The sequence below is a fragment of the Grampus griseus genome, assembly GCF_964374135.1.
Source record: "Grampus griseus genome assembly, chromosome: 8".
NCBI lineage: Eukaryota > Metazoa > Chordata > Mammalia > Artiodactyla > Delphinidae > Grampus > Grampus griseus.
Genome location: NC_139002.1, coordinates 32,580,006 through 32,603,244, shown reverse-complemented (window position 1 = coordinate 32,603,244; position 23,239 = coordinate 32,580,006). Strand labels below are relative to the sequence as shown.

The following is a 23,239-nucleotide window of genomic DNA, read 5'->3' as shown; positions in this document are numbered from 1 at the left end:
AAGCTGGAAATTGGTCCTGACAGTGATTCTATTGGGGCACTCGTAGGTCAGGCTGCCTATTTGGCAAATACTACTGTATAGTCTCTCCATTTTAAGTAAAATTTTAGTTTTTGGTTTTCTTTTACTATTCACATAGTGATAAGATTAATACTGGAATAGTGCTGGATGGGTGGCAGAGATTGTCCAAATAAAGTCAATCTGTTCTCACCAAGTCACAGCCACTGAATTCACTATTTCTCCCTTAGTGTCCCACACTCATGCCCAACTCTTGGCCTTGCTCACACTATCCCCACCTCTTAATATAAATCTCCATCTTTTATTCTTTTTTGTATCTGCAATCATTTTGAAGCCAAGTATTCTTTTTACCCCTAGCCTTTCTTGATTAACATGATTGGTATAGAATGGAATTTTGGAATGGAATGGAATTTTGGCTTTTCAGATACAGCCCATTTTTCCTCACCTAGAGGTTGAAATATAAGCTTCACAATGAGACAACCACACTCCAAAATAGCTGTTCAAGATCCCAGGTAACTGTGAGGCCTCTGCTGAGAGGCAGGCCTAGGTTTTGTTCCTGGTTCTGACACTTGCTCTATGTGCAAGTTACTTAGCCACTAAAAGTCTCTGTTTTCTCATTTCTAAAATGAGGATAGTAACAATAGTTACCTCATATAGATGTTGTAAGCATTAAGTTAGATTAAATTATATAGAGCATGGAAAGCATTTATCACAGTGCATGGCACATGGTAAGTGCTCAATAAACACTTCTTATAGTTGTATTAAGTCTTATTTCTTTACTTTGTTGCAGATTCCTTGAGGTCAGACACATTTTTTATTCCTTTTAATCCCTGGCAAAGTTTTAAGCAGACTAGATTCTGGTGATTCATTTTATATTCCTAGTAAAATCATATTGAATTTGTGTTATTTCTCAGTCTCAGAGTAATGAGAACAGCAGAGAGTCAAACTAGGCAGCGATGTACAAAACCAGGGGCTTCATTTTGTTCTTTGGTGGATGGTCTGCCATGAGGAGTGGGCAGGGCTTGGCGCCTCAGGGAGTAGCTGTATGGTCAGAGTGCCAGATATCATTGTTCTGTCCTCCTTATGGTACCCAAACTTCCAGAAAGCACCAAACCACAGAGGAGAAATATGAGAGACAGCAGTTTGGATAAACACATTTAAATTTCTTAACCACCTAATTTTAAAAGATTAAGCTTACTGCAACATGAATACAGGATTTAAAGCCAGTGGTCTTGAGATATTTGAAGGATCATTGTGCTTTGACAATCCTTTGCCAATATGCCTTGAATTAAGTTCTTGCTGGAATTTTTAAAGCCTTTCTTAAAATATGCTTGAGTTGTCTTTTCATCTTCCAATTAAAAGGAAATTAGAAGAGATGCCAATTCAGCTGCACTTCAAGGAAAATGTGTTGACTTCAGGACATTTAATTTTGAACAATAACAGGTGGCCCTTGATGGCAGTGTCTTTTACTGAGGAACTCATTGTCATGCCTGTTGCATTTCCTAAAACTTACATCTTGTCAAGTCAACCCAACTTAAAAGACACTGAGACGTCTAAATACCTTTTCCAGAATCTTCTGGAGTCAAGCCCATTTGCTGTCATAGTGGCTTGGAGGCCAGTCTCTTGCATGGCATGACACACAAGCTTTATGCATTTAGATTGTTTTAATTTGCAGCTAGTGCATTTGGTTTTGAGGTTGATTTTTAAAATTTCTGATTGAAATTTTGTCACAAAACATTTGAAAACAGACCTTTTCTGTATCACTAAATAATTTCTCAATAAGTAATAACCAAACACAAAATCACAAATCTCAGCTATATTTTCTGATCTGGTTACATAAAGGCTTTTTGATGTAAACTAAATCAAAGTTGGGGCTAAATAGATTCTCTGTAACCATTTTATCTTTTTTTTTTTTTTTTTTGCGGTACGTGGGCCTCTCACTGTTGTGGCCTCTCCCGTTGCAGAGCACAGGCTCCAGACGTGCAGGCTCAGCGGCCATGACTCACGGGCCCAGCCGCTCCGTGGCACGTGGAATCTTCCCGGACTGGGGCACGAACCCGTGTCCCCTGCATGGGCAGGCGGACTCTCAACCACTGCGCCACCAGGGAAGCCCCTGTGACCATTTTATCTTTAAAATGAAATTTAAAATTTGCTTGAATTTAAAGCAGCACTTCCAGTCAATGCTCAGCATCATCCAAATGTTGACAGTCTTTGGGTAGCTGAATAGTGAACCTTCATTTCTTTCTTTTAGTTGTTTTAGATATGGCCTCATATCATCAGTAAGTAATAGCAATCTCTTGGTAAATGCTCATGAATTCAGATTCCTGTTTTATATATTTTGAGAGGAGGGTAGGACATACTAAGTATTTGCAAGTTCCCTCAACACGTTTTTTGCTTTACATTTGAGGCCAAACATAGGAATTCACCTGTAAAGCCCCTTGGAAATGGCACAAAAATTGTGCTATAATTGAAGCAAATAACGATAATTGTTTGTGGCTTTCATACTTCTCCAATAAAGTGTTCTTATTTGGCCAATAATTTTTCAATAAAATAAAAAATTGTACATTGTACAATAAAAAGTATAATATAAAGAGCTTTTGAGTATCTGTATTGGCTGCAAAAGAAAATAGGACAAGTATTTCACATGCACATGTGCAAACACACACACACACACACACACACACACACAGAACTGAACTATGTTTCCAGAGTTCAGTGAAGGAAACACTTTTTCACTGGTAAGTGTAACATTTTCAAAGAGATGAATCAGAAAATTTAGGAAAGATTTAACCCCATTTTGCAGATATTATCAATCATATTCTGTGGGGGCTAAGAAGGGTAGATGATTAAACAGTATTCTCTAAATGGCAAGAGATTATTTTTTTCTAGATTTCAAGTCTGGAAGTCACCAGCAAGGGATCCATAGAGCAGGCAAGAAGGTACCTGATATCTCCATCAGGGAAATACCACAATATGGTGTGTCTGCCCTGCCAGCTAAAATGATTCCCAGGCAAACACTACATGGCAATCACATCATCACAATAGTTGTACCCAAGAAAGCAGTTTACACAACAAGCACCAAACAACTGGGAATAATTTTCATCATAATCTGCAACCTTTAGCCTGAATAATGAAATTTAATCATCAAAAATATTAAATAGTAGAGTTCCAAATAATAGGATGACCCAAGTTATCTTTGAACATTTTCTTCTCTAAAAGCTGGTCATATTGCTAGTTAAAAAAATAAATCAGAAAATAACATGGCTTCAAGTGGACAAATAAATATGAATTTTAAAGAAAGACTTTGCATTATCTATTGCTTTCCTCTTGATTTGGTTTCATTGATAATTTCTCCCCAAGTTTTCTAATAAGTTCTGCCAAGTCTTCTGAATTTTGAGTTTTTTCTTCAAGAAGTTCATAGCGGAGACTTGAGATGTCCTGTTTAATTTCCTTCAGCTCCCCTTTGCAAAACAAGAGTGATAAGAAGTCAATTGTAAATACGTAATGCAGAGAAACTAGTGATTCTGGGATAGATTGAAATGAGCCTTAATGCCACACACACCTGTATTTTGAATCCCTTCAAAGGAAATCACTTTTTAATGGGGGCAGGTTTCTATTTTCTCAGCTCAGTATTTTGGTTAGTGAAAAGATTATAGAGAAAACTTACAACGTCGTCCTCCTGAAGTCAGTGGAAGGGAAACACTGGTGGCAAATGTTACAGGGTTTGGGGGCAATGGACCCTTACTATTCCCAACCACTTCCTTCTCCCTCCAAGCCCCCCACGGATATAACACTGTTCGCTCTCCTCGGGTATTAGGTGTGCGGAGGCGGAGGGTAGACTGTAGTAGTTACTTCATTTTATATAAGGGACTTGGGCACCCATGGATTTTGGTATCCACACAGGTCCTGGAAACAACCTCCCACGAATACCAAGAGATGACTGTAGTTACATATCTAGCAAGTGTCATCTGCCCCCAACTGTGGAGACATAGCCTATTTCCCCAGTGTGTAGCAATACTGATGGTTGGCGAGATCCTGTCTTCTCCTGTTGAAGCTCACCCTTCCCACGCCCATCTCTCCAGCTCTCCCTCAGCTCTGCCTCAGGCCCCAGGTCCTGGCTTATGCTCAGGGGCTGACTTGTCCCTGTGTTCAACTCACCTTCATTCACTTCATCACTCTCCTTATCTATCTGGGCTTGTAATACATATCTTTTAATGAGCCTCTTCATTATTTTCTAGACAGAGAAAAGAGAAATCCATCTTAGTTTTACGTTCATGATAAATCACTCATTTGGAATAAGTGTCTGATTTTTTCTCTCTTTAGTAAGCACTTCAGAAATGATAGCTATGAAAGATTAAGATGATTTATCTGGTAGGGGATGCATACTATCTCCAGATTTTAAAAGTAATTTTCACATCACCAGGACTAATGACTGAAAAGTTAATTCTTGAGAAAAGAATAAGTTCAGAGCAAACATCTAATCCTTCATTGCTTGTATTTTACTTGAAAGTGTTAGAACAAGACACAGCCTTAACAGCTGGGCAGGTCAGAGGTGTGCACTTCTGCACGTGGAAATGGAAAGTTAAGCAAATGTGCCCTCATTTATGGCTTTTCCCCTCCATTACAAAGAAATGGAGCCAGTTTTGATTTTATACTTGTTAATAATTTAGGAATGGCTAGCTTCAATGTAATAATATTTCTCTAGCACTTGAGCTTCCACCATGAGGATATTGCTTTTACTATGTACTTTTCATAAAAAGTAAGAGGCTCAGCAAGTATGCAGGAAGTCCTGGGTGGATATATAGCTAAACCAAATCTTGCTACCTAAACCTTAAACTAAATGATAGTCAAATCCCACTTTCAAGAACTTATCCTAATGATGTAATTAAGTACATGGACAAGTATGTTCATAGTAGTCTACTTACAATAGTGAAAAAAAAAAAACCCTTAAATGTCCATCAATAGAGGATTATTTATTTGTACAAAGGAATATAGTACATCCATTAAAATTAATATGAATATATGTTTTGTGAAGTGAAAAACTATTATTCATGAGTCTTGTTAACTCATTTATATAATATTACATATACATTTCTATTATAATATTAAACTATATGTAAAATTATATACATACATATAATCATCTGGAAGAATATTCACGAACAGTAAGTAGTCTTTACTTCTCAGTGGTGCGGTTTTTTACTCTCTTCTTTATGTTTTTTGTAAGATAGACTTTTTTTTTTTTTTGTCTGTGTTCATGTATTGGAAGACTTTATATAGTTAGGACAACAATTCTACTCAAATCGATCTATAGATTCAACACAGTCACAGTTTTGGAATACACAATCAATTCTAAAATTTATATGGAAAGGCAAAGAAACAGAATAACCCAAACAACTTGGAAAAGAACAACAATGGAGAATTCACATTAGTAAGATAGGCTTTTTACAATAAACGTGTAGGCTCTAAGTTCCATGATGGCAAGACTTCATCTATTTCGTTCGCTTCTATATCTCTAGTACTTAGAAAGTGCATGGTACGTGGTAGTTACTCAATAAATATTTTTTTGAATTAGTGTATTATTTTGATATTGAGAAAAATATCATAACAGTTCATTTTCACTTAACTAATCACATAGTTTGAGTTTCTAAATATTACAAATAACTAGTCTTATTTCTTTAAAAATTAATGCTTACCTGATATTGTCTTGGAGGATTACTGAAACTGTTTAACTGGAAATCTTCTGAACTTCTTAAGCTTGATTGTTTACTATGTCCAAACTGTATTTTGAAAAGAATTAGAAATTGATTATCATTTAATTTTTTTTCAATGTGATGATATTTATCTCATTGTTATATATGTGAACTAAGTCTCATATATATAAATAATCTTTTCTATATGTATAGTGCCATTTTAACTTAATTTGCTTAATATTCTGTCTTCCAAGACAAATCATAGACACTTTAGGTGTGTTCAGCCTCTCAGTGTCTATTAGAGGTTGTCTGAGGACACTCTTAGACTTTGTGGTTATCAATCATTTTGTCATGAGAGTCATGTTTTAACATTCCCACAGATACACCCTTGGTGGAGGAAGAGGCAAACAAGTTGAGAAAATAACGGTGGTGATCTCAGAAGTCCATTGATGAGGGATCCACAGTCCAGCATGATTGACTACACCATCCACACCTGCAGTAGAGACTGTGCTAAGACTCCTGAAGAAACACCAGGGTAAGACTTTGTTGTAGGATAGGATTCAGGTGCCAAGAAAGCACTAATAAACCATTTGAATTTTAGGATATATATAGTATCCTATCTGGGCAGCACTTTTCAAATAATACATTTGCTTGAATAGGAAAATAACAAGGAAAGTAATCTGCAAGAGAGGTGGTAAAGTACCATATTAACATGATAAGAGGATGATTAAAAACCTCTTTAAGGCATTTTCTAAAGGGAAAAAAGTGGTTTTACAAAGAAATAAGTAGGAGAAATTGAGCAAAACACAGCATCTCCAAATATACATTTTTGGGGGTGCAAAACTCTTTTCCAGGGGAGAAAAAACTTCAAGACTATCTACTAAGACAGCCATGATTTATATTTCCCAATGACATCTAAGTTGCTACAGGTAAAGCTCGATGAGACTCAATTAAAATCCTTGACTTCAATGCATTGATGCTTTAAATGGCCACATGCTGAATTCAAGCAGCTATGCACACATTCATCCATTAAACAGGTATGTGTGAGTGACCTCTATATATAAGGTGCTGTGCTATGTTCTGAGTATTTAATGAATAACATAAATAACTATGATCTAGCTGAGTTATAATAATGGGAAAAGTATGGCAAGGCTGACAAGATTCATATTCATTGTGAAGATATTGTTTAGATAGCATCCTTTTCCATGTAGTTATTTGCCTTTTATTTCACCCTCTCTAATAATGTCAGCAAAATGTCCGTATTTTTTTTAACTTTATATTAACTTTTAAAAAATTAAGATAAAATTGTACAATTGACCAAATTAACCAGAGGCAGCTTGGGTTCTGTAGAAGAGCGCTTGACAGAAACCTGAAAACTCAAATCTGGCTCTGCCACAAGTTAGCTGTGGGATACTAGGTGAGAAGCTGAAACCCTACAATCTCTTCTGACAGTGAAGGGAATGCCCTAGTTGACCTCTACAGTCCTTCAAGTCCTACTAATTTATGAATTCGTGAAACAAATGCAAACTTCAACATATTTTAATGTTTATTTTCAAATTACATAATCATTTATTTTTATAATATTATAAAATATAATGATATTTAATATATTAGATATGATTCCTGGATTTCAAACTATGATTTATGCTTTAAAGACATCATTAAACATGATGACCAGAGTCATCACTTCCATCCCCCAGTTTTTATGATAAAGCATGGAGGGTGAGGACAGGTTCATAATCAGAGCGAAAGGATCCAGGAAAAGGAAATCTTTGTGTGCATCACGTCCATCTCTTCATGAATGCACAGCCTCATGGTGGCAAATCATTAATTTGATGTCTCCTTCTTTTGTTAGAGGCCACTAACACATCCAAATGGTGTTCATGGAAAAAAAGAAAGTGAAAAATTATACTTCTTTGAGAGTTTTTTAGAGATGAATGTGTGGACCTTAATACTCGTGCCGGTCATTCCAAATTAAGGCAGCTCCACAACCCACCATGCCTATGGCAATCATCCTTTTTTGTAAATTTAATATTATATGAACACTATGCAGGCTTTTTTTCATTTGCTCTTTTCTAATTTAAGGTTTGTTATTCCCAATTCCTGAAACACTCTTTTCCTGGCTCTTTGCCTGTCTGACTTGCTTTGTCTGATCCTCTGGAGTTTAGCTCAACACATAAGCTCCTCAAATGGCTTTCTCTGCCTACCCCATGAAAACAGATCTTGAGCAAGCTAGGCCTTTTGTACCCTTCAAAACATGCTTCACAATTGTTAATTACTTTATTCACTGGCTTGTTTACATGGTTATTGTCTACATCCTCCTGGGCTCTACAGAAGGAGGGACTTTGTTTAGTTTATCTCAGTGCCTTAAGAGCCATCGCTGTCCCGCAGATGGTAAGTGCTCAAAAGTTGTTGGTTGGTGAATGAATGAAGGGAGAAGTGCTTTCGGGTCACTAACAGAGTTCACCTGGTTTCTGAACAACTTGCTATACAAGACGTGTACAATACAGGTTCATGAACCAATTGGCTGCAGCTCAACCACACGGGAAAGATAAATCTGAAACATGGTTTTAAGGTCTGAGGCAGATGACTTACAAATTAATACCCTGGATGACACAGAAGAGGTAACAGTACCAGGAAAGCCAGAAAACAGTTTTCTGTTCATTTGAGAATGTGTATAATTGTAGATTTTCCAGATTGTAGATCTTGACGTGTCAATGACTGCAGCTACAGTGTGTCATACAGTTTTATAACACACAGCTCCTCTTTGCATGCACCCAATGGGTAGAGTCTGGGATTTCTCAACTGCAACATTTTTGACACTTTGGGCTGGGTAATTCTTTATTGTGGGGGGCTTCCAGTACATTGTACAATGTTTGCCAGCACCCATGGCCTTGATACCCTAGATGCCAATAACAGTTCCCTTCTCTAGTTGTGACAACCAAAAAAGTCTCCAGGTATTACAAATGCACCCTGGACTGCTGGTAGTGTGGAATCAAAATTACCTCTCAGTGGGAACCACTAGTATAGTTAAATGGTATATGACTAAACAGTTACAAATTAATTTGGATCACTTTTATGTGAAGAGTTCTGCTCTAAATCTGAAGTATGAATTTGGATGCAAATATAACATTTATTTAGCAAAAATTTCTAAACAGTTTCTGATATATAGTAGGTATTCAACAAATACATGTTTAAAAATTTAATAACACAAAGGAGTAATATGTAAGAAGAAACTTACCCAATGGTGCAAAGAAGCATTATTACCACTTGGTGGCAGAAAATTCTAATTTATATTTGTTTTGATGTACAGCTACTAAAATAGACTGGGAAGTCAAGGGAATTCAGTTGGCAATATGAATAGCATTTAAACCTTAGTGATTTGGACATTTATAGATGGCACTGACGCATAATGTGATGGGAGTGGGAAAGGGGAGCTTGTTGAGTAGAAGCAGGAAGGACTGGGTGTAATAAGCTTTCTTCCTGTGTAATGCAAATACACACTCTGATTCTGAATAAAGCACTGCCTGTCCTTTTTTTCCCCATACCTTCTACCGCATTTCCTGCATTCTTTATGTTTCTTTTCTTTTTTAATCCTAGTAATTAGTTTGATATTAGCATTTCTTATCTTGCTGCAGCTTCATTGTAGGATTAGAGTGAAGAACACTAAATAACTTGTTTGTTATTCATTAAGAATAACAAGTAAGCCTCAGGCTTGGGAATTTTTTATGTTGTTGGACATAGTACTAGGAGTCAGTCTCCCATTCCCCACGTTGAGGGGTCTGAGGCAGGGATCAAAGCAATGAACTGAAAATGTAGAGGAAATATGATCAGTCAGCAGGGGGTGCACATATGACATGAAACCATGTGGTACAGTACTTGTAAAAGCTCTTGCTTGAAATCAAACAGATATGGATTTGAATTCTGGCTCTGTCATGTGTGTGAAGTGGGACTTTGAGCAAGTCATTTCACCTCTGTTAACCTAAGGTTTCTCATGTATAAAATAGGGAAAATAATATTACCTACCTTCTAGAGTTAATATGAGGATTAAAGAGATAAGGTGTGTAGCTTGACATAGTAGATGTTGTACAAGTGTCAACAGCTATTATTATTGTACAGAAGGATAATTATCTACTATGTGGCTTTAGGCCTATTTCATGGTTAGTTTTAATCTGCTCTATTTCTTTTGGAGACACTTTGCTGAATATTGCTTTTTACTGATGTGCTCATGTCCATGACTAAGTCATCCAGGGAATGAAATACTCAGTGATTCCCATACCCAGATAAGCATTAGAATCTCCTAAGTACTTATTAAAATGCACATTTCCAGGCCCAATGGCCAGAGATTTTAACTCTATAGACCTGGAGAAGAGGATGGGTAATTTGTACAAATTCATCTGTTGAAGTGACCCTGGTGATAGTAACAAATTGGAACCACTACATTATATAACTGGTTCATCAGATGACTAAAAAGAAAGCTCCTGACCTAATTAGAAGCTAAAGGACATAGTTCCTGGATATGTAACTGATAAAACAAAAAAATCTCCACATCTCATTCAATCCAGTACAGAATGGACTCCAAATCCTAAAATAACATCTACACTCCATACTTGCCTATGGTTCATGGCATGTAAAACCTGCTCTGAAACTGACTACTTGAAGGGGATCTGTTCTAGAGCTAGAACAGAGCAAATATTCAAGAAGTTATTTGGCATTTTCAGGTTTACACATGTAATACAGTATGGCAGAGACTGAATATTAATGTATGCTGTCCTTTCAGACTATATGTCCGAAAAGCTAATGCTAACCACCAAAGTCAGTGATACTCAGAGCTGAAGGAGATGATTAAAGATAATAAATAGATATGCTAAAAAGTATTTTTATATGGCTCATCTGACTGATTTATATAGTGTCCGTGGAGCAGATGTGAAGGAAGCAGATGTGAAGGAAGGTTTGTGCGACCTAACCACTTTAACTTTCAAGGAGCCAAGAAAGAAGACCCCAGCAAAATAGAAACTTAACTGTGCCATTTTAGACATAGACTTTATGAAAAAGAATGAACAAAAGCCATGCAAATGGGTTAGGGAAAACACACAGCAACAGGCAAAACTGATTGGAACTATAAATGGTTGCTTTAAAAAACATTTTCTCAGGAATATAGTTAATGTATCAAGCAAAAGCAAGCTATGTGAAATATGCCTCAGTTTTGTTCACCACAAGCTTAAATGGTAAGGGAAAATAGACACTTGTGTTGATTTGGTCCTCTAGAAATCAAATGCCAAGACAAAGTGAGAAATATGAGATGTATTCAGAATTATGCCTGTGAAAGATAATGGGAAGTGGCAGCAGAAGGCATAAAAAGCTCCCAGACCGTGAGGCATGGCTCACCTGGGAAAGAGGGAAAGGTAGTAAGATTGTCTGGGAAAGTCAGCCAGCCCAACGGGGAGCTGCGGTGCAGAATGCCCGAAGAGAGGTCCTGTGTTGGCTTGAACTATCCGGGACCTAAAGAGCATGGCCATGGCGGGAAAGCTGAGGGGACCCCAAAGATGCTGCAGCCGGAGGCTGTCAGCTGACCGAACTCCTTGAAGCAGGCTCTCTCGAAAGAAAACATGAGCCGTACACTCCCATGGCTGCCACAATAAACAGTCTCTCAAAAGGGTCTCTAGAAGGTTCAGCTGACATTGGAATCAACATTTCATCGATCTACCACTGTGATCAGATACCAGAGGCTTCGTATTGCTGTTAAAGAATTTGCTTTCGCCTGGGATTGAAATATGTGCTATCGGAAAGTGTAGAGTAATCCAAGCTATGTTTAAAAAATATAAAATGTATTTTCCAGATGATTAAAACAAATTTTAAGTTTCCACATTTTTTGAGAAACTCTAAAGAAAATAAAATTATTTGATTTGAAAGACACTATAGTTTCTATCGTAAAGAAAAAAGCCATGTTGATCCCCCTTGAATTTTTCTCATATTTGTCCAACGCTTTATTGTTATCATGCATTCATCATACTTTCAGCACAAGTAATTTCTTACTGGAAAACTATAAAATCCAACTCACACTGACCTATTTTTGAAAAATTTTTATTGAGTTATTCATAACCAAATAACAAAAAGCTGCTTCTTTATAACAAGTACTTCACTATTTGTATAATAGTGTTTGTGATTTACAAAGCATCAACTGAATCCTCTCAACGATTTTGTGTGATGGGCTGTACAACTTGATCATTCCTATCTTGTAGATGAGGAAATTAAGGTTCAGAGAAGTCAAACGAATTGCTAAAGGGGCAGAGATAAGATGAGATCCCAATCTTCTGACTACTTGGTTCAATGATCTGGCTATATCAATACTATATCAATACATAAGAGTATTCCTATTTTGTTGGAGGAGGAAACATACTTGGCTTAAAAACAAAACAAAATAGCATCCCTCCTTGGCATTTGTGTCCCATGGGGTGGCCCTGTAGCAGAGTTCTGGCTAATGAGATATAATAACAGAAATTGTTGGGAGGCATCTCTGAGGGTGATTCAGCTAGGGGTCCACTTTTCCTTTGCCCCATTCCTTCTTCATGCCTGAAAAGTGGGTGAGATGTCTGGAGGTGAAGGTGTCATCTTGCATCTGACTATGACAAAAAAATCCAGGAGAATCAGAGAGACTCACTCCTGGCAACAGTCCTGTACTGCCAACTCTGGAGAGTTAAATGAGAGGGGGAAAAACAACTGTCTTATTGAAAACACCATGATATGTGCAACTGAATGCTAGTCCCACCGGATACACTGCCTTCTCCTAATGAATTCACTCAAAATTTCCCTCAGCAACATGCATTTATTGTATCCCTACTATGTGCCTGCTGCCAGAATGAAGCAAAAGTCCTCAGCATCAGGGATTTTGCCGCTCCAAATTACGGAGCTGATGCAGCTCCAGGGTACATTGCTCATTATAAACTGGGCTGATGACAGGAGCCATTAAATTCTCAGGGTGCCTTTTTGTGACAGCTTCTCGATTACTGACAAATAATGCAGCTCTGTTAGGTGTGCATAATCTCCACCTGAGCTGCCGAGAATTAAGTTAATTATATCTCCATCAGGTCCCTATTGTTTCAATTTTCCCTTCTTTACATCACAATTTCTATATTCCATCACCCATAAGTACCCCAGTATACTTGTTTACTATCTGTCTTAAACAGCCATGTAATTCTTTTTGCTGATTAACAGGACACAGGCTTATTTTTACTTCTCAATAACAGATTCTTTGAGCATTGTTAAATTGTTAATTCTTTAATGTGTCTACTGTTTCTTGAAATTGCTTCTGAACATCTGTCCTTTTCTCTGAGTAGAAAGCCTGAACCTACTCGTGGTTTCATATTTTCAAATGTGATCTTACCTGTCTTTTGTCAAGTGATAATTTTGAAAGGTCTTCATGACTTCCCAGAATTCCAAATTTCTTTTCTTCATTTCTCTTTTAAAGATAGAGAGTAAAATAGGTACAATCACTAATTTTACATTGGGAATTATAAAACGAATTTCACTCTTTCTTTATTCCATATTCTAAAAGCCATCTGGTCCAATTCTCCAGCAAGTTTCAATGAGAGAAACATATTCTTATTCAGGTCTTCCCTTTGGTGAGTACTTGGACATTTCCTTTTGGAGACTGAATTGTCTTGGGTTGCAGCTCTAATCACACCTGTAAACTACACACTTAATAACATTAAGTAAAGTGAGGGAAATTTTTGCCACTCAACACACTGAGTTCTGTAAGTTATACATTTGGGGGAGCACCAAAGATGGCATATTTTTCCAAAATTCCTATACAAAATAATGATAATACATTTAAAGAGGGCTTTAGAATTCTCAAAGCACTTTTACATATTTATCTGATTTGATTTTCATGATGTAGATGCAATTTTTATTCCCATATTACAGTTGAGGAAATTGGAGCTCTGGGAGCTTAACTTGAGAATCTCACGTAGTAAGTAGCAAATCATTCAATAATAGAATCTTATAGCTGCAAGGAACTTTTACAATCATTTGGCTCAGTTGCTCACCAGTGTAGGAAAACCTATAAATTCCTAATGTTGGTCAGCCAACATTTATTGATTACCTGCAATGATGGGGAGCTCACTATTTCACAGGACAGCCCACCACTCTGTTGGGCAGATCTTGTTGTTACAAATTTTATTTACATAGAACTAAAAATGAACTATTTGCAACTTTTGCCCATTGCCTCTCTTCCTATTTTTGAAGAGAAAATTAAATGTGCTTCCTCATTAAAATTGGGAATTGGAAGCAGCCAGCTCCTTCACGTCCCCATAATATGACACCATATCCACACCTGTTCCCTTCCTGGCCCTCCTCCTCTGGAGGTATCTAGTCCCTCAGTGCTCCTGGATATAGAGTTCTGTCCCCTGCAGAGTTCCCTGCTGAGAGTAACCTCCCCACCCCCATGCATTCCACACAGCATTCCACATGCTCCACACATTTCTAAACCCACTGTGATTGTTCTACTCCTTCATCTAAGCACTAGACCTCTTCACTTTCATGGCTTCTTAAGATGGTACTGCCTCATGGGATTACTGTTTCCAATTAGTCTCCTTAGATATTTCTTTCTTGAACTACTTAACGCCAAACCTGGTCTCCCATATTACAGGTGATCAATTGATTTCTGAACTTTTCAATGTACGACTTACTTGTCTGTCAGATTCCCCCAAGTCATAATCAGCTAGCTGTATAAATTGAACATGCAAAAAATGGAAGCTGTATAAATTGAAGTATATAAATATACCTAGCTGTATAAATTGAAGGTGAAGTGAGGGACATGTAGCCACAACAGCAAAAATGGGGCCCAGAATAGCTCTCCCTTTCAGTACCCACTCCAGATAATGTAGTACATTATTTTAGTTACATTTCATGAATTTTTCTTATATTTTTAAGCAGAAATGCCCAGTGTTCTCCTAATAAACAGACACAAGCTAAAGGACTGCTCTGAGCTAAGTGACTACATTTGGGAATGGATGGACATGTCATCACAGACTGCTTCTTTATAAAGGGATGTGGCACAGTGGTTATAATGGTCTCAGCATTTAAAAATATACTTTTAAATTATCAAGTCAAATCACCTTGTTCATTTCCACATCCTCCTGGAAACCTTTTTTATGGCCCTGGAACAGCTCAGAAATCCATTTTTTAAGCCTCAGTAGGAGATAAAACAGGGACTTTGGACTTGGCACCAGGTTGAAGGGAACAGGAAGAGTTCTTCCTTCCTCAAAGTAGGAAAACCAAAGTTTGGCCCTCGCAAATTTCCACTCCACATCAGCATCATCCTATACAAATACATATGACAGTTCAGCAAGGAAATGCGTAAAAAGAATTACTGGGATGCTTCTAACATTGCGTGACTAGATGGAAGTAATGATGCCTACAACACTCTCAGGCCCCAAAGACCACTCCAAGATTTTTTCAAAAATGTTAAGGTACAATTCACACACTCTTTCCTAAATCTGCCTAAAATTTTATCAGGCTTATAGATCTATAGATCTCAAAACTTGCATGTGTTTATAAATACATTGAAAGATATAAATGCATTTTCCTACATTCGAGAAAACACTATGAAAAATTATTCACTTTTTTATTCTGCAACAGATCACTACTTTGATTAATTTGGGAGACAGACCAAGATTTCTGGAATAAAGATGTACACTGTCACTCTGAGTTTGAGAAAGGGTCAATTCTGAACATCACTCAAAACAAGATTTGGAGAATAGTGGTATTCGGAAGCAATAATTTTTAAAATAAAGTATAAATTCATGCTGATATAGTATTTCTAAAGAGTTTGTAAATAATAATAACAAATCACACATCATTTCTCATCCTTATGCCTTACTATCCCACCACAACCATAGATATTGTGTTTGGAAGCAAAACATTAAAATTTTCTAGATTCCTGTATATAAAGTATACAAAAATATAGATATTCTCTACAGTATATATAGTATATAAAGAAGTATGTAAAAAGGGAAAGAACAGATGGAAAGCAGTCTATACTGTCGCCACCAATGCTGAGTTGATCCCTGGAATAGTTAAAACATGCAGCACATAGTATACAAATGTATAGAGATTATACCTCAATTTCCTGGAATGAACTGTTGATCATTGCAATTAACATATTTAGCAAAACAATAACCATTGTAACATTATAGACTCCATAAAGAACATAACCGATGTTTTCAATGAATTTGTGATTATAGTTGATGACCACTGATTTCACTTCGGAAAGTCCAAATATAGCCCAAAACAGTGTCTTAAAACTCTCTTCCACTCTGGTGAAAAAGAAGGAGAGAAAGGAAATGATAAAGTGTACAAATAAACAAAAATGGTACCATAATAAAAGTGAGTTGATTTAGTGTCTTTGAAAATTATTAGATATTCATGAGAAAACTCTTTACTTCCCTGAGCCTCATTTTTCTTTTCTATAAAATGGGTACAATAACTATTTATTTCTAGGAATGTTGCAAGGATGAGGAAATATTGTGTATATGAAGCACATAGCTCACTATCTGGAACATAATAAGCACTCAGTAAATGCCAGCATAATTACATAACCACAGATATTAACATTTAAATAATCCATAGTTGTGGCAATGGAAGTGTTAAATGTATTGCTTAATAAAAGATAATGCTATCTGTTAGAGTCCTTTTGGGTTTCCTGCTCATCTATACTTCCAATAATTTCCAATAAAAAGATTACAATAGTATGTGTCTTAAAGGTGTCTCAAGGAAAATATGACAATATAAATACAGTCGATGTTACCAAAATCACTGACATGTCTTACATAGGAATTTCAATGCTTTAAGCATAATTATTGACCTTAAACTAAGCCCCTCTGCTTAGCCCAGGTGGTTTAACTTCTCTCATAAACTGAACTTTACAGGAATATGGGTAATAGGTTATGCTTCAGTCAATACTTATTGTAACACTGAATACCTAACATTTGAATAATGTATTCCAAACACACTTTATAAAAAACATATGTCTATGGTGAACATAAGTTAAAACTCTTGTCACTATTGATAAATTGGATTGTCTCAGTGATAAGATCCAACAAATTGAATTAGGAAGCAGCTGTTCTCATAGTCAGCATCCCAGGAGTCTGTAGTAAGCAGAAGGACACAGCAGTGAAGAGCACAGATGTTATAGTGGACAAGGGACTATGTCCTGGCTTTTCTATCTATTAGCAGCTATGCAGTGTTCAGCACATCATTTAACTTTTCTGAACTTCAGTCTCCTTTCTTTCTTCTGAAACAGAGATAATAAAATGATGTGTGTGAGGTAGTTCCTAGCCTTAAAAATGTTAGCTATAATTACTTAATATTACAGAGGTTGCCTACATTATTGAGTTCTTCCAACCCATTTTAAAATCCTCTCATTTTGCTAAAGAGTAACTGGAGATGAAGTCTTCACCAAAACATTATTTATGCCATGGATGCATATGAACACTGTTAAGCTAACATTTATTTAATCGATGATCTCCATGATCAAAATATCTGAAAGCACATACGTTGTGAAGGCTTCGTTTTGCTTTGCACCAATGTAGTAGGAATAGAGGTTGAACATTCCAATCATAAAGGCCACAAACACCATGATGAATATGACCATGAACTTGAAGATGTCTTTCACTGTTCTTCCAAGTGATATCTGCAGAGGTCCAAAGCTTTCATTTGCTGGTAAAATGTAGGCTATTCTGGAGAAACTTAAAACTACAGCAATTGCATAAAGACCTTCAGATATAATTTGAGGATCAGAGGGGTCCCACTTTATCCTGGCTAGGAGAAAGGAAAGACAAGAGTTATGGTGAGTTTATTTAAGTTTTTTACTTAGGTAACTTCTTTTCTGGGGTAGAAATAAAATTACATTAGCAATCCCGTTCCTGACGGAAGTCTTTTATCTTAAAGGGCTTCTTTAAGTGTCAGGTGTATTTGAGTTTCTGAATTTACTGAGAAAATTATGCCCCTGGTTTGCTGGAAGTATTCCATAAGGTATAGCATAATGGTTAAGAGTACACATATATATTGAATCTAAAAAAAAAAAAATGGTCATGAAGAACCTAGGGGCAAGACAGGAATAAAGACGCAGACCTACTAGAGAATGGACTTGAGGACACGGGAAAGGCGAAGGGTAAGCTGGGACAAAGTGAGAGAGTGGTAGTGTATATAGGCACATATATACACTACCAAATGTAAAATAGATAGCTAGTGGGAAGCAGCCGCATAACACAGGGAGATCAGCTCAGTGCTTTGTGACCAGCTAGAAGGGTGGGATAGGGAGTGTGGGAGGCAGGGAGACGCAAGAGGGAGGGGATATGGTGATATATGTATATGTATAACTGATTCACTTTGTTATGAAGCAGAAACTAACACACCACTGTAAAGCAATTATACTCCAATAAAAATGTTAAAAAAAAAAAAGAGTACAAACTGTGGACTCAGCATATGTAAAAATTCCAATACCTACCTGTCTATCTATCTATCTATCTATCTATCTATCTATCTAAAGTCAGCTGGAAGAACTGGTACAAATTACTTATCTTAGTTTTATTTTCCCCTCTTTAAAAATGGGATAATACTGCTTCTACCTCTGTCATCTGTTGTGAGAATCCAGTAAGTCAACATACATTCAGTGTTTAGAAACTGCTTGGCACTAACTAAATGATAGCATTTACTATTTAATCTTAAACTATAATAAAAGAAAAGAAGGCTCTAAATACATGATATCATTATTTAATTTTAAACTGTAATTACACTATAATGTAATTTGGGGCTTTTGGAGTTATTTAAACTTACTAAAGTAATTTATATTGGTCACTCAAGTCTATTTTTATCATAAAAATGTAGTAATTATTCACTTATGAGTTCTTCTGGCATTATTACATCAGGTCATCAAAAACCTAATTAAGAAACCATTATGAAGAAAAGCAGTGTGTAGGAAAGAGGAAAAATATAATTATAAATTTGTATTTGCTTATTTGCTGAGAAGTGGAATCAGGAAAGGATACAGTAAACTAATAAAAGCACTTTCCTTTTTTATAGCACTTTGAATATAAGTACAATATATAAATAGATAGTTCTGACTTTAAAATTCCATATAATAAAAATTTTTGTTATAAAATAACGGCTACATTCCCTGTGCTGTACAATATATAAAAGCCTTACATTATGCACTAAAAGTTGTTAATTAAATATTAAAAGAAATATTGAAAAGAAATAATAAAAAAGAAATCCCTATGTGACATAGCCAGTAAAACCCATAGAGATGTCAATTGACTGTTAACTGACATCTTAACAGAGGATTTGAAATAAGTATTCAAAGAGAATCTGTTTTCCCCACTCTAGGTTTCTACAAGGAGAGATTTTCCCTAAGTAAATAACTGAATCTATTTCTATCACTTAGTCACTTTCCTCCTGGGGAGGTGGAATGACTTATCTGATTACTAAACTGGGGTGGAAACTGAGCATACTTGGTTCAGCTCTGCCCTCTTTTTTCTTGAGAATTTTCCTCTGGTCTTCCATGGGGGAATCTCACATGATCAGACACTTGCTGCCATACCCCTGTTTGAGGAATACTGCCCTGTCCATACATCTGCCTAAGCCTGAGGTTCAATATTACTGAGCCGGCTGGCTAATAAACTCAGAATTATGTCATCCACCCTGAACTTTGTCATTATTAGAGGTGATGATCTGGCCTCCGTGTTAGCTTTTGGTTTTACCTCTCATCTAGTTTCAAAGACTGGGTGAGAAAAAGTGGTGTTATTTATTGGGGGCCCTCTAGAGCCTCCAATGATTCCTTTGCTTTCAAATAGTTTATATGCCTTAAATGGAAATAGTACTTAAATGTATACTATTTTTAATGGACAAGAGGAAAAAAATAAATCCAAGACATAATACAGGCATTCTCAATGAAGTTTGGTGGTTAGCCAATTAATCCCAGAGATAAAGTGAGATGATTCTTGTGATTAAAAGAGGTTTCCAAAAAGAAAAAAAAAAAAAAAAAAAAAGAGGTTTCCAGCCAGAAGAAATATCAAGGGAAGAGGTAGAAAGCATGCTTCTTCAGACACAGATACTCTAAAGAAGCTGGAAACTGACCAACAATTTTATGAGAGCTGAGTAGTAATCAAACTGTTACTGATGTGTACTTTTATAAGAAAATTCTGCATTTTATAAACTTACATTGACTGTGTCCTATAAACTCACCCAAATTGTAGTATTTCACATTGTCTCCCAATGTGACTTTTGTCAAATCCTTCAAAGTATCATTTGCATCAATAATGCTCTGGGCTTTGGAAGCATGCCAAAATGCCATGAATCTTGCAATGAATGATGCTGCAAAGATTGCCAACATTCCAAAATCAAGCATATTCCACAACTCAAACAAGTACTCCTTGGGGCCTTGAGTCCAAATTTCTTTACATTCAGTCCATATCATGCCTGTATTAGAAAGAGGTTAAAATATCAATCCAACTTCATTCCAGCCTTAGCTCTTCAATAAAACAAAATAAATTTGAAAGATCTCAGGCTGATATTCAAAACCCTTCAAAATTTGGCTTCATCCCACCCATCCAGCCATAATTATCTTGTCCCCACAAATCCTAGAGTCCAACAATATCAGTGCATTACCTTATAGCAATGTGACAAATTTCATCAAGGGCATTCAATGTTTGATTCAATGGATCAAACATGATTTGATCCATTAATTCTATACATAAAAATACATTAATAAGATGTTCAGTGTAGGGTTCTTTATAACAATCAAACCATACAAACACACCCACATTCACACACTCAAAATAGAAGTAACCATGGGACTTCTACATATGGGATATTATGCAGCCATTTCATATGATATTTTAATTACCATGGGATAGTGGCCACAGGAGTGTACCTCCCAGACCTCCAACTACAGGAATTTAATTGACCATGGGCCTCAGCTACAGCATTCTGAAAACTACTGCCACTTTTGCCCTAAGGCCATGCTTCCCATGGGCTGCTCCCCAGTAGTGACTGAGGACAGTCCTTCTTCAGAGACATGGGACTCCTTTGATGGCTGACTTTGGCTCAAGGATTTCCTGACGGAAATCCTTTGTTAAGCCTTGTTAAACTTTCTTTACACTGGATAGAGATCTAGGATACTTCTACCCTACTTTCCTTCCCTCAAGATAAGACTTGCATCCCAGTCTTACAGCCCTTGCAGCTCTCTTCAGTTCTCTCCCATTTTCTCTCACGTGGAATTTCCTTAATAAAATTGTTGCACGTTAAATCCTGTCTTGCATATGCTTCTTGGAGGACCTGGACTAATACACATTGGAAAATGTTTATGTCATAAACATTCAAGCATGCTAAGTAAAAAATGTTATATATTGTATGACTTTATGTTTCAAACAAGCATAGTAAAAGACTAGAAGTAATTACAGGAACATATTAATAGTAGTTGTCTCTTGATGGTGGAATTATTAATAATGTTGCATATTCGCTCCAAAACTTAATGTGGTACTCAGGAAGGAGCATAGGTTTTGGAATTAGACTGCCGCAGATTTGAGACTTTGCTCTTCCACTTATTAGCTGTGTAATCCTTGGCAACTTATTTAAACTTTCTAAAACTCAATTTGGAAAATGGGGATGATAGTAGTTTGTACCTACTTCACAGGTTTGTTATGAGACTTAAATAACACATGTAAAATGCTCAGCACAGTGCCTGGCACTTGAAAAAATAACTAACATTGATTGAGCATTTACTATTTAAAATTTCCTATGTCTGGCACATTTTCTTTTTTCATCTGAAAAATCGTGCTTTATTAAAAAGAAGTTACTTTACCCCTATTATCTTTAGATCCCTATGCTCTGATGTCCCACCTCCTCCTAGAGCCATCTGGAGAAATACAAGCCAAACTCCAACAATCCGTCAAAGGCTACCTGCATCAACAAGTCTCCATGTTCCCCTAGTTGAAATTAATCTTCTCCCCTTTCTCCTACCAAGCACCTTCCCCAAGTCCCCACATTTGTCATGAACCTTTATCACAACCTGCCATGTGAATGACTGTAGAGCTCTTCAGGGGTTTACAAAAGCCATGGTCTCCACTCTTCCAACAGCTTACTATGTGCTTTTCTCAAAATGATCATTCACTGTAGCCCACAACTTACTTATTTGTAATTATTCAAAATTCAGAGGAGACTAGAATTGAATTCATATATACTTTAGTGGATCAGATTTAAAACAGGACACACTACATGTGTACACTCATGAACACATACGTGCATGCACACAACTATGAGCAGGGGTGAAAAAAATCTGAGGGCAGCCTTTTTTTGTGGTCCCTGGATTCCTGCCAGCTTCCTCAATAGGACAAAAGGGTAGTTTAGAGTAACTGAAGAATAGGAATTAAAGGGCGGTTTAAATTCATATCGTTTAGTTGTTTTCAAAACTTCTCTCCTTCTTCCTCCTACTTCTCCATCTTCTCTCTCTTTAAGATGTACAGTTTTTGGTAAAAAATGATATCTCACCAAAGCTTAAAAAATAAAATAGATAGAGCGAACTCTTCTGTTTGAAGGAAGAGTTCCCGTCTTATTTCCCCTGTGGACCCCCAGGAGCTGCCAAGCATAGATTGAAATCCCCCATCTAGTCCAACTTCTCCAGCAAGCAGGGGACTTCTCCACAGGGTTGAGCCTCTTCTTGAATACGTCCTGAATGACTACTTCTGAAGACGGCTCATCCCATTGTTGACTTTTTAGGAAGCATCCCTTCACTGTGGACCTGTTAGTGCTAATTCTGCCCTTGAGAGAAGAGAATGAGTCTGCTCTCTCTGCCTTTAAATTTCTTAAAGCAAAACAGAATAAAACAAAGCACAAACACCTGCACACTCATTAAATCTATGCTTCTACAGCAGAGGCAGGTTTCCCACAAAGCTAATAAAATTTAAACTTCAAGATGTCTTATCTGCCCAGGCTCCTCCTAGGGCTCTGTTTTGTCTTCTTTTTCTCTAAATGGGGCCCTCCAAATAACTAAACTTCAGGTTCCACAATCCCAGGGTTCTGCCCTACCTCCACCCTCCAGAGTAAGCTTCCGCAGTTCCCACAAGTGCTGTTCCCTGGAAGAGCCACTCCCTTTTCTGGTTGCTTTCAATTTGTGATGCTCCCTAGTTTGCCAATTGCCTGCAGATGGGATGTGGCCAGAGTGTGGAGCAGCAGTGTAATTACGGCCCTTGCCTGCAGTCCTCTCCTTCTGTTGAAGGGTCAACCCAGCATTGCATTTGCTTCCTCAGCAGCTCACACTGGATGTTAAGTTAAAAAGTGCTCCTTAGATGAAGCGTCATCAAGCATGTCTCCCCCCTCCCTGTGTTCCTGCTACACTTCTCATTGGTTTCAGCTTGCCCTTCAGCCTTGTCAAGATCTCCTGGAATGTCAATTCCATCATCCAGCCTTTCAACATTTTGTCTACTAAAAATTATATAAATTTGCTTTCTGTGACCAATAATGTCAGTCTTTTC

The 23,239-nt window shown here is 37.0% G+C and overlaps 1 protein-coding gene across 2 annotated transcripts in view; it reads right to left on the bottom strand.

Annotated features, from left to right (window-relative positions):
* Nucleotides 1-3,142: 3,142 nt before the first annotated feature.
* TRPC6 (transient receptor potential cation channel subfamily C member 6) overlaps nt 3,143-23,239 on the bottom strand; it is a gene marked incomplete at its 5' end in the record, with an annotated part of 122,853 nt that continues 102,756 nt past the window's right edge. The window contains 8 exons of one of the 2 annotated variants that reach the window (XM_082660560.1): nt 3,143-3,476; nt 4,174-4,249; nt 5,712-5,795; nt 13,093-13,167; nt 14,825-15,028; nt 15,829-16,024; nt 17,264-17,528; nt 19,953-20,186. In XM_082660560.1, coding sequence (XP_082516686.1) covers nt 3,325-3,476; nt 4,174-4,249; nt 5,712-5,795; nt 13,093-13,167; nt 14,825-15,028; nt 15,829-16,024; nt 17,264-17,528; nt 19,953-20,186 — 1,286 coding nt within the window. In that variant the 3' untranslated portion in view covers nt 3,143-3,324. The remainder of the gene's footprint in view (nt 3,477-4,173; nt 4,250-5,711; nt 5,796-13,092; nt 13,168-14,824; nt 15,029-15,828; nt 16,025-17,263; nt 17,529-19,952; nt 20,187-23,239) is intronic. The other variant, XM_082660561.1, reaches the window with a different exon arrangement.